Source organism: Gymnoscopelus braueri (assembly GCF_963280865.1).
Source record: "Gymnoscopelus braueri genome assembly, chromosome: 5".
Classification (NCBI taxonomy): Eukaryota; Metazoa; Chordata; class Actinopteri; order Myctophiformes; family Myctophidae; genus Gymnoscopelus; species Gymnoscopelus braueri.
Window position 1 is genome coordinate 45,847,932 of NC_137606.1, and position 12,269 is coordinate 45,860,200.

General features: G+C 41.9%; 1 protein-coding gene across 5 annotated transcripts in view; it reads right to left on the reverse strand.

The window, feature by feature from the left end:
* Window positions 1-890: 890 nt before the first annotated feature.
* The window catches only part of aplp2 (amyloid beta (A4) precursor-like protein 2), an 87,248-nt gene continuing 75,869 nt past the window's right edge, over window positions 891-12,269 (reverse strand). For 2 of the 5 annotated variants that reach the window (XM_080429027.1, XM_080429023.1), the window contains 5 exons: window positions 11,520-11,555; window positions 7,343-7,425; window positions 5,377-5,454; window positions 3,656-3,811; window positions 891-3,149 (listed from right to left, as the gene is read on the reverse strand). In XM_080429027.1, the coding sequence (XP_080285153.1) occupies window positions 3,048-3,149; window positions 3,656-3,811; window positions 5,377-5,454; window positions 7,343-7,425; window positions 11,520-11,555 (455 nt within the window). In that variant the 3' untranslated portion in view covers window positions 891-3,047. The remainder of the gene's footprint in view (window positions 3,150-3,655; window positions 3,812-5,376; window positions 5,455-7,342; window positions 7,426-11,519; window positions 11,556-12,269) is intronic. The other 3 variants (XM_080429025.1, XM_080429024.1, XM_080429026.1) reach the window with 3 other exon arrangements.

A 12,269-nucleotide genomic window follows, 5' to 3' on the forward strand; every position in this document is an offset into this window, starting at 1 on the left:
ACCAGATCTGAGCACTGAACAGTAAACAGAAAACAGAAACCTGTTTTTTCCACTCCACTTCCTGGGATAATGCAAGAGTCAAATACTATTTTACTGTGAACTGATCTTCAAGCTAACAACGCGTCATTGATTCAACGTAATTTATTAAAAATGTATTCATTTATTTTTATTGAGAAATACAGGTTTTTAGTTTGGGTCGTGTGCTTTACTTTACACTTGGTTTTAGTCCTACAGTATCTAGTGAGGATGACTTTTGGTGAGTCATTGTTTCTAGGAGGATAAATGATGAGTCACAGGTTTCTGTTTTGGTTCTAAAAAAAAAGAAGGGATCACACAGGAATTCAATTCCCCCAGCAGCCTTGTCCAGATATGGAAATAATATAGCTTAATATTGAATGCATAATAAAATAAAGCATATTTATCCATATGATGCATAATCTCATTATAAGTACATATATTTGTCCATGTGACCTCAGATTATATAGCCTATATATATGCATGTATTTATCTATAGGACCTGTAGGATATATATACATATATATATACATTTATATATATATAGAGAGAGAGAGAGAGAGAGAGAGAGAGAGAGAGAGATAGAGAGATAGAGTATATATATATAATATATGGAAGGATTTGTCCTTGATATATGTAAGGACAAATCCTTACAGGTTAAAGGTAAATGACATTTTCTTTTATATGTGTGTGTTAATGGAAACAAACCCTTAGGGCTTTTTGTTTTATCCTTTCAGCCCCATTGTATAAATGTACCACTGTACAATTTGCAAACTGTTATTCAAGTATTCAATCAATCTAATGTGTCCGCTATGAGTGACAAACAAAATGATATGACGATCTGTAATGTGCTAAATAAAAGACGCAGGACCAGGTTATGGAAGTTGTGAGTTTATTGATGTGTTTCCCCCCCCTAACCATAAATCTGTTTCCATTGGAGTGTCAATCAAATTTGTATCACTAATATGTAGAATATATTAGTTCCCAACCCCCTCCCACAATCAAGCAGGCAATTACAAGGTCGAAGCTGTTTGGGTGCATAGTGAGACAGTCACATACGGAAATACTGTCACAGGAAGAGAGAAATAGAAAACAAGAAAACAAAACTTAAAAATATATATCATATCATCATTTCATATAAGAACAATGCACACCATGGGTTGTCCTCTGGAGAAGCCATGATTGCAACATCAACTATACAGGCATACAAAGACAATACTAAGAGAAAAAGAGAAAGAAAACGGATGATTCTAGAATTCAGTTTTTACTTGTTTGTGCCATTCTCTACCTGTAAAAATACACAAAGTTTATAGCTTTTAATCAGAAACCAGCTCTCCAAGCCTTCTGTCTGTCTGTCTGCCTACACAGCCCCCAGCTCCCAGTAAGCCCTCACTGGAAAAAAGGAGTCTTTGGATAAGTGGAAAAAAACCTTTCATACACGAAGTTAGGCTTTCCCACTCGATAATATCTAAGTCTAAAATGGATGAACCCAAGCAGAACAATGTACTACTTTAGGTCAAACCAATTTAGCAATGACGGTTTAGGTAACAATACTGCTACTGTAGCTCACACGGCTTCATCAGTCTCCCCCATCCCATTGTTCTGTGCCTTCGGACCAGCAAAGCAAACAGTTATTCGTGACATGTGTGTAACATTATGTCCCCCAATTGTACTGTCAGATTCAGTTCATGCTCTCCCTGGGTTTTTTTCAATTCATTTGTGCAAAAAAAGTTTCTGGCATACATATCGTTACCCGTCATTCCTCTCGGCTACTGCTTGTATGGGAGCTTTTCAGGGACAAAAATATGAAAAAGAAAAAAAAGAAAGGAAACACCTTCCATGATACATTCAGCTATGCGACACATGTCAATAGGAATAACTTCAATTGATTTTGTTCGTTTTATAAGTATGGGGGGGGGGGGTATGAATTGGACTTCTAACATTCATTTGGATATGGGCTGAAGGTAGGTTCTGTGAGATGTAACTGAGCTGGGGGCCTGTTTCTCTTTCTGACAGTATGCCTGCTTGCTTATAAATGCTTAATTTATACTCCGTCGGAAATAGACGATCTACAAGCTCACATCGCGGCGCGTTGTGAGCTTGTAGATGTGCTATTTTAGGCGCACAACACCATCATATACTGTATAACAAAGTATAAATCAGGCTTTACACAACTTGTGACCGTCAAGCGTAGAACCGCAATCCCCAGTCGCAGCCTCTTCCTTGGAAAAAAGGTGGAATAAAAACATCTACTCTTTATATATATATATATATTTATATTTAAACTGTATATGCATGTCTTTTCGTTTGTTATCATAACAAAGAACGGAAAGTAAATAATTCATGATTTGTATTTTCTTTTCTTTTTTTTCCTCGTTTCTTGTTTCACTATACATTTTTATTGGTACAAAGAACCTTCATATACAAGCGATCTATTGAGAAGAAAAAAGAGAAACAAAACAAAAAACACCAATTCTTTTTTTTCTTTTTCTTTAGCTGTTGAGAAAAAAAAACAAAAATCTGAAACTGGACACTCGCACAGGAACAGGAAGTGTAGTGTCTGCTATGTAGTTACAGTTGCAATTGAATGCTGGTCGTTCAAATACATTTCACTTTAAAGTTTCGCTCGATTCACTGCGCACTTAAAACAAATCAAAACATCCGAAGAAATGTTATACACCTTGATCTGATATACCTGTATTCATAATTACAGATTTTTTTCTTTTCTTTTTTTTTTCTTCTTTTTTGCTGAATCACATTTTCCTGAATGCAAAATGTAGATACATCACCTTTTTCAAAAAGTAAACACATGTCGATCAAAACAAAAGAGCTCTATCGTACAATAGTAGCAGTAGTAGTAGTAGAAGTAGTTAGCATTATTTGAGGATTGTTTTTGAAACAAACCAGTAAAATGGAGTGTGGGATGTAATTCAAATGATTTTGACGATAACAATCTCGTGTTATTGGTCAGTAGTATGTTCCGCCTCCGTCGACTCGACGGCGCCCCCGCCCCTCCTTCCTGTAGGCTCAGGTTAGATCTGCATCTGCTCCAGGTATTTGTAGGTGGGGTTCTCGTAGCCGTGGTTCTGCATCTTGTTGAGGTGACGTTCCTCTGGGGTCAGCATGGGGTCAACCTGTCGCAAAGAATGCAAGAGTCAGGACATACAAGGGTATGGATATGGAATATCTTTAACCATATGAACCCTAGCGTCCCTATTCTGAGGTGAATATTCGATGACCATAGCAGATCTACGATCTCACAACACAATGCAATGTGTTGTGAGCTTGTACAGTAGATCGGCTATTTGGGCAAAGAGATTTGATGTAGAGGGAAAAAAGGAAGGGGGCTATAGATGCCTGGGACACCCCAGTCAATCAAGTATAGGGTTTAAGTGGTTAAATGTGACTATTTTCATGCCAAAACCGCTGAAAAGCATTTTAGAAAAGCGTCTAAACAGCATTTTTGTCATCATCACTTGACAATAAAACTCTCCATTGAAACCATACGAACAAAATTCCAAAGGTGGGTTGCTGCCATAAAAAGGCACTCTGACCATGGGTACAACGGGTATTGCATAACCAGGTGGGGCATTAATTTCCATCTTGCAAGGTTCCCGACTTGGGTGTTTCAATATCTTACCTCCACGATGCCGTGACTGATGGTCCCATAGTGCCGCTTCCTCAGCAGAACCAGGCTGATCACAATCACTGTCGCTATGGCCACAGCGATCACCAGCAGGCCGATCAGGGCGCTGCTCCCGAAACTGAAGTCCTCTCCCAGTGGACGGTAAGACTCCTGATTAGAAGGACGGGTGCCAGACAGAGAGATTTGAGACAATGTAAACAGATATTCTATAGCCGAGTTCTTAAGCTACAGTAAGGTGTGGTCAAGTAAGGTTAAGTATGTATACATTTGGCAAGCAATTAAAAGACAGATGAACCTAATTTATACTTAGTTTATGAATTTGTGATTCTTCAGCCTATTTTTTGTTTCAAATGTATTAATTTAATGGTGTTGCTGATGCTGTATGCATATGGTGATTGGTTACATTGTTTACTAAATTAATTAAGTGTTTCTTTGCCGTAAAATATGTTTTTAGCTCAATCGTGTGACTGTATTACCATATACAAAACATACAACCTTTCCAGTGACCTTACCAATAATGTGAAACATTTTCAAACACCACTGTTTGGCAAACTGCTGATTTACAGGGCAAAACGACTCATTCCCAATCAACTGAAAGAAGCACAGATGTGCTTTGCTCCCTCACATTCCTCTGCTGGTGTATATCACTTTGATTGTCTCTCGTGAGGATAATCATAACCCCCCCCTTTTTTTAAGGTTAACCTTTAGAAGATTAGAAACAGAATGATAATGTCACTGGAAACGGGGCGACAATGTCAGTGCTAGACAAACACAGTATGTTGTGTTTACATTCCTCCATACGGTGCTGTCCAATTATGTATGCAGGCTTTCACCCCTATACCTACACCACTACACCAGCCTCTCTCTTTCTCTCTCTCTCTCAAACACACAGCTGGTGTAGTGTTTGACTGGAGTAAAACCCTGCGTACACAAAGCCCTCCATGGTGCTCGGGAGGAGAAATTATGATTTTAAATCAATGTGTCTCTGACTACCTCGGTCCTGGGGACCCAGAGTACTGCTGGTTTTCATTCTAGCTAGTCAAATCAAAGACATCATTTAGACCTGGGACAACGGGGTAATGTAATTAACCAGCTGTTTACATAATTAACTCGCAGTAGTCTGGGCAGCCATGACCAGAGAATTAGGAACCGCTGATTCAGATTAATTCTACACATCATGAGGGATCTCGCTGGGAAGACTGGAGGATCTGAAAGACGTGAGCGACCAAAAAACAAAAGTGACCAAGTTCAGACATGCATGCGTGTCTAGAGTGGAAGACCGTCGTCTATTTCTGTACACGAACCACAGGCACCGATAGTACATTACCTCCACAATGTAATATGGTACATATGACGCAAAACTAATCATATGTAGACACAGTCGCCGGGAGTGGGAGGGGCAGTTCTCACACATAAACCGAGCAAGCTCAGTTTGCGTGGATCTACATCCATCATACGAACTTGGAGGGGGGGGACTTCATGTGTACATTCAGATTACATCCACATACAAACATGCATCCATGCAGGAACAACCCAAACCAAAATAGGAGAGAGCCTGAATGTAAAACGTGAGTCGCTGGTGGGATACTGTGGTGTGGTGCCATTTCTTGTGGTGTTGTTTTTGCACACTCCGTACTTCACTCCTGTCTCTCCCCCCCCACAAATACTGACTACTACAGTTCCCCTTTGAGTCCTTTGGAGGGCGCTGTACTCACCAGCTCATCATCATGCATAACGCTGACTCTCTCTGCACTGTAAAGCACTTCTTTAACATCCAGAGACTCATCAATCACCTGTCGACACAGACAGGGGAGCCCAGGTTATACCCACTGCAATGTTTGAGAGACTGTTGTGTGTGTGTGTGTGTGTGTGTGTGTGTGTGTGTGTGTGTGTGTGTGTGTGTGTGTGTGTGTGTGTGTGTGTGTATGTGTGTCTATGTGTGTGTTGTGTGTCAGAAAGTGAGAGTGAGCGAGAGACAGCAAGAGAAAGTCTGTGTGTATTTCAAACACAGAGACAGACAGGGAGAGAGAGAGAAAGTGGACATAGAGACAGACAAGACGGGCGATCGATACGACGAGAGCAAGAGACAGATCATTAGATAGAGAGAGAATAAGATTGTGTGCTAAAAGTGAACTGTTCAGGATTATCTGTGTTGGGCTAATGATGCACTTGAAGCTGTCCACTACGGTACGTGTTGGAAAAGGGAAGAGGAGGGAGGGTTTGCAAATGCAAGCATTAACAGAAGACTCTAGCTCTTTTCTAGGCATACACAGAGTTATATTTCTTAAACACTTATTATTCAGAGCTCTGATCTAGGGAAGCGCTGAGAGTGAATGTGGTGCGTCTACCTGGCAGGCAAAAAAGCAGGGCAGTGTTACAGAGACGGAGCAGTCCGAGATGGTTTCACTCGGGGTAAACTAACACAAACGATTGTCACTCTCTAAGTTATGTCCCTGTCGCTGTCTTCAATACAAACGTCCCATAGAGGCAGGCCTATGTCATTATGAAAAATCTATGGCGAATATACAATATGTTCAAGCTTTACTAGACACCTCCCAGAAGGTCACTGTGGGACTATTCAATACAAAATAAAAACATTTATGACCTGGTTTTTTAATCTTGGATTCAAAAAGATGAATGCGAAAATATGTACAGTCAATGGGGAAAATGCACATAAAAGGTGTATTTAAAAAAAAATAGGTTAGGTTGTATGTTTATGATTGACAAGGAACATGCCCTTTTAACCAAAAATACCCTGACCCCAGCCTTGTATAAGGTTTTACTGGATGGGAACTAAATTATTGCTTGATTTGATGTTTGTATTGAAGATGGAAAGGTGTCGTGTAGACGCCTGGTGTTGGGGCTACTGCGACGTCAAAGCACCCGTTGATTCGACAACTCAAGATTGCTCCGTCCGCTTACTTGTTGCATTCAAACAAAACAAAACGAAATACAAAAGACGCTTCAAAATCTCACACAAATGACACAGCTAAATACAGAGACAGACATGTGTCTTAGCATGCAAATTAGCGAAACGTCATGCAACATTCACCAGCCGAGCAGGATTTCTTTTTTTAAGTATGTGAGGACATGGCTATTTCTGGCAAAGAAATGAATCATGTGATGACTGTATGAAAAATGTGTGAACATAAAGGCTTGATGAGGAGTTTGTTGGAACGGAAGGAGACACACATACAACAGCAAAAATAGCAAAGTGTGCGTTAGCTGTAACTACGGCAGCTACTGGAATAAGCAGAATCATTAAAAGCTGAATCTAAAGAGAGCTGCGTGAAAGCACAAAGGAGAAGTGTCTTCATTACTGTGTGCAGACAAGGATTATTTTTGCTTAGTTCTCCAGTCTGCCAGCACCGGTTACGGTACAGTAACACTTCAAAAGCTGTCAGGACTGTTGAATATTTACAGCGAAAACTCTAATTGTAACGACTTAACACTTCAAAGGACGATATCTTTGCTTCAACACAGCTGCTCTTTAGTTCCCGGATGTCAATTAAAGCCTAATTTATACTTCATTGTGGCCACGACGTGTAGCTTGCCGACAAGAAACGATCTTGTTGGTGAGCGACACCGCCGTGGCAAAGGATTGTAGTATAAATGTAAACTTTAGGGAGGATTTGAGGCGGGTCTGATGAGGTGGTGGAATAACGACTGGAACCTACTTACCACATTGTTGTTGATCTTGGTTTTGCTGTTGATAATCCTCTCCTCAGCACCGATGAGTCCATCCAACCCAGACATGCCGGAACCTGCAGAAGGGGAGAACGGGAGCGGCGTCAGTTAACGGCGGAGCAGATCGACGAGGAGCAAAGTGAAGGATCGCCAGCCACGCATCTAACCCGACATTGTGTTGCTCTGCGACTGTCATTCATGGACAGCTCACTGGTGGTGAAAACAATGACCCCCTTTTTCTCCCCCATTCAGCACAGTGTAAGCACTGTAGTAACTACACAGTAAAGTCCCATTGTTAATTTAACAACATAAAACCCTGGCGTCCCTATTCTGGTGGCGAACATTCGGCGAAAATAGAAGATCTACAAGCTCCATGAGCTTGTACATTGGCTATTTCTGAAGATATGTAGTGTAGAGCAACAACATGAGGGGGCCTAGTATAGAGCCCTGGGGTACTCTAGTCACCTAAGCATAATAGGGTTTAAGTGGTTAACTCTGGTGTGTACAAATGGAACCAAATGGACCGTTACGGGTCCATTTGGTTCCATTTTGTACACTCTTCGGAGTTAAATTAACACTTCAAGATTTTGCTGTGTAGATCAGGTCACATGCCCCAGCCTCTCCCATCATCGCCCTCGACTCATCTTAAGATGTAAACTTCCAGTTAAACAGCCCAAAATCCTCCTTGTACGGGGATAAGGAGTTTTGCATTTCATATCTCCATTAGCTCCAGTTCTGAGCTGTGCCAACAGAACCTCATCCATAAATAATTCCATTCCATCACCATAAGCCCTTCTAGTACAGATACAAAAGAGGACAGTAGATCATGCCGACCTGCATAACTGATTCGGCCCAGAAGAATAACTGGGCCAGGGTGTCAAATATGCATGCTAGAAGACTTTAATAAAGGCACAGTGTCTAAAAATACACGCCAGATACGACATGAATACATTAGGAGGTGAGAGAGCGAGCGAGCGAGAAAGAGAGGAGGAGGGAAGCAGTCAGGGCAGCCAGGGTCCTAAATGATGGATGGGGGAGATGGCGTCTGCTGCTAGGCTCAGCTGATCCTTCCTGTGACAAGACGAGGACAATTGCTGCCATTGGATTTAGTCGAGAACAATGGCATGATGTGTGTTTATGGGTTATCGGTCGTCCAGCGCTGATGTCACCCACTGTCACTTCTGCCAGGGCTTATCGAACACGACTGCAGTGTTTACACCAGTCATTCTCAACCTCTTTAATTTCAAGGACCCCGGTTTAATCCGTATCAGGCCATGGACTCCCATTTGATGTGATTTGTTTCTCATTCTGGGACCCCCCCTCCAACCTACACTGTAGAATGCTCAAGTGTTAATTTAACTGAGTGTACAACTGGAACCAAATGGAAACGTAATGCATGCGTTCACACTGGCAGCTACAAAAGATACAGCATATCTGTCAGAGTTGCCGTTGAAATGTTGATCAATGCGCTTGTTGACGTCATGCATGCGTCCGGCGAGCGAGAAAAATATCAAGGAAAATGTAATGCCTGGAGTTAAATAAAACACGCAATTGGCTGACGGAAAGAATTAGTTACAAGCATATTACAAACAAATTGTGTGAAGAGAGAAGGTGGAGCGAAAATGATTGAACAACTCTTGGTCGTTTTTAGCTTTGTAGCTGCAGTTGAAGCCAGCTCAACTTGGATGTAGATTTGTTTTAGCAGCTACAAATGTCGGGTGTGGCTTTTTATATTCATGTTGGCTTCCACTGAAAATGAATGGCAGCCAGTGTGAACGCAGCATGAGGGTCCATTTGGTTCCATTTGTACCCATTTGGTTCCTAACTATCAATCATTTAGCTGGGGACCCCCTTGAGGGGGTCCTCAAGGACCCCTGCACTCTCACGACACATACAGTACACAACAGCACAAACACACGTTAGCAGAATGGGTTCTTAACAGAGGACGCCACAGGATCGGAGGAGGAGGGACTCATAGTTAAAAAGGGAGGGCGTCCATTCCTCACTCACGATAAAGCGCCTATACAGTAATTGTGATTAATTGTTAGCGGAAGTGGGTCACATTGCGCACGATGTCCAACGATTCCTGGAATTACGCTCACAAGGTTAAACCCGGGATCAGACAAAAGGTGACACAACAGCATCAGTGTCTGAGGTCTGGGAGGACAAATTGAGGCAATTTAGACTTGGCTGTGGGGTGAGAAGAATCGCCATGTTTCAAGACGGGGCCAGTTAATCATACAGCCCCTATTAGGGAGAGAGAAAAAAGAGAGACCTTCGAGGAGAGTGTGTGTGTGTGTGTGTGTGTGTGTGTGTGTGTGTGTGTGTGTGTGTGTGTGTGTGTGTGTGTGTGTGTGTGTGTGTGCGTCCGTAATTGTATTACTATACTTGTGAGGGCCAAATATCCCCACAACTATAGTAGAATTTGAGAAATAGATATTGTAAAGCACAATTTTCCTGGTGCACAAGTTAAATTGTTGTTATTATAGTTAGCAAAGGTTCTTATACACAGGGGCGTTAATTTCATGCGATTAATTCACATTAATTTGAACTGCTGTTTGTTAAGTACATCCACACAGTTCGCCAATATTACACGGTGATAAAGCAATGTAATTATTTTTCAAAACGAGGTCGATTTTTCAACAGGAATAAAAGCATCAACCCACGAGGCATCACCAAATTATTCGCCGACACATTTTAGGATTGTTCATTCGTCATGCTCCCAGTGTGTGCGGACCTTTACGCTTACAACTAGGAAAAGATTCAGGCTAGGGATAGGATTAGATGGGAAAGTATACTTAGCTGATCTAAAAGCACACAATGCAACGCACTTTCAGCTTGTAGGTTGGCTATTTTTGGTGTGTGACACCGGCGTGCAACTAAATAGACAGTGTAACTCAGGCTTTGGAGTAAGGGGTAAGAATGGCATTGATAAAATTGTCATCCTAAAATGTTGATGTCGTCATAAGTATATTAATACACAAACATATGTGTGTGTGGATGGGAGGGTGACAAATCCACTGAGGGCGTGATGACGGGGACAGCAGCATGAGTGGAAAGTCTCTCTCCAGTAGGGGCAATGATGACTGTGACCTTGTGTCTCTGCCAGGACTGAAGGCTGATTTAAACTTCATCAATCGACTGTGTTGTACAACAAAACATTGGCGCAGTTTCAACCGGCAAAACCTTTTACGCCGTGGCTCTCTCGGGGCGGAGCCGTCTAGGATCGAGTCTGCCTTTTTAATCGTCTTGGTTCAGTTGAAATTACGTCTTTAAGTATAAATCAGCCTTGAGAAGCGCCGTCATTCGTGCTTTCCAGAGTCAAGTGGCAGTATAGCAGCCTGGGAATGTTTCAGGCATGATGAGTCGATTTATACGGCGACCCGGGAACGCATGATAAAGAGAATGGATAATAGCAAAGATGGCTAGTGATAAATAAACAAACAAGCGAGCTGCAAAAGCAGGGTTAAGCAAAGACCCCAGACGGCACAGAGAGGGACAGAACAGAACAGAACAGAACAGAACAGAACAGAACAGAACAGAACAAGGGGTGCAACAGTTAATGGAACTATAAAATAGGGCTTAACTCACTGAGTGCCAGAATTATTTCTGGCTATTTCTGGCCAGTGCGATTATTATTATTTATTTTTTTCAAAGTAAAAAAAAAGTGCTTAGGAAGCGAGATACAGCCCTTTTCAGTTATAAGTTACACAAGGAGTGGATGGAGCTGCAAATCTTCAGATAATGATATATTTTTTGTTTTTGTTACTATTTTTTTAAAAACACTGTTGCACCATAGCGGTAAAACACGTGGCTCTCAATGAGTTAAGTAAGTGCTTAATCAGACTAATCAATTTAGTCGAAAAATCAATTAGAGATTTTTTTCCTGTCGATTGGTTGATACATACAAAATTAAACATGATTAAAAACATGCTTCTTGATTATTCGATTAATCGAAAACGGACTCGATAGAATAATCGCTAAGAAAAGAATGGATAGTTGCAGCCCCAAATAGAAAAGAATAGAACAGAACAGAACGGAACGCAACAGAACGCAACAGGAGAGAAGTGGAACAGAACAGATGGAGGCTTCAAGGGTGGAGGGAGAGGTGTGTGTGGGGGGGGGGGGGGCAAGAACAAAACATAAGAGAGAGGGAGCACAGGGCACCAACCTTTCTTGAAGGCACGTGGGGAGTCTGATAGATCGCCTTGGCATTGGAAATGAGCAAAATAAAATAAAAAATAAAAAGACAACGAACGGAAAGAGGGAAGGAGAAAAAGAGAGAGAAAACAGGATTACCATGCTGTGTTAATTGACTGAGACAGGACACCCCCAGCAGCGAGGAATCCAGAATCAATCAGGGGCAAGAGCTCAAATCAAAGGATGCGCTGCTCCAACACTGGCCGCAACCCAACATCTTTGGGGGTATGTTTTCTATTCATTTGTGACTTTATACCTGTGATTTGCCTCCATTTCTACAGTCCCATACCTCGCTTTGTTGTATGGCTTAAAGGTTCAGTGCCTTTTTTTGTTGTTGCAGGGATGACATTTAACAATAAGCAACGAGTGGGACCATATTTTATTTTTAAAAGGTTTCAGATCAAGGGTCTGGAGGCTTTGAGAGTTTATCTGAATTGCACTAGTGTGCAGGGCCGCAGGGGATGGTGCAGTCTCCGATAAGCCCAAATCCGCCGCAGGGAGCGGTGCGGTCTCTGATAAGCCCAAATCCATGGCTCTGCAGCGCACAATGTTCTCCACGCCCCAGGTTCAGTAGCTTGGGTTTGATCAGTAATATTCTGCAGAACGGTGTAGCATGTGTTTTTGTATGTGTATGGTCTGTCGTCACATCTGATCATACCCTATGCACGCCAATGGGCTCAAAGCCATTATGCTCACGGATGCCATTTTCTCTCTTCTACTG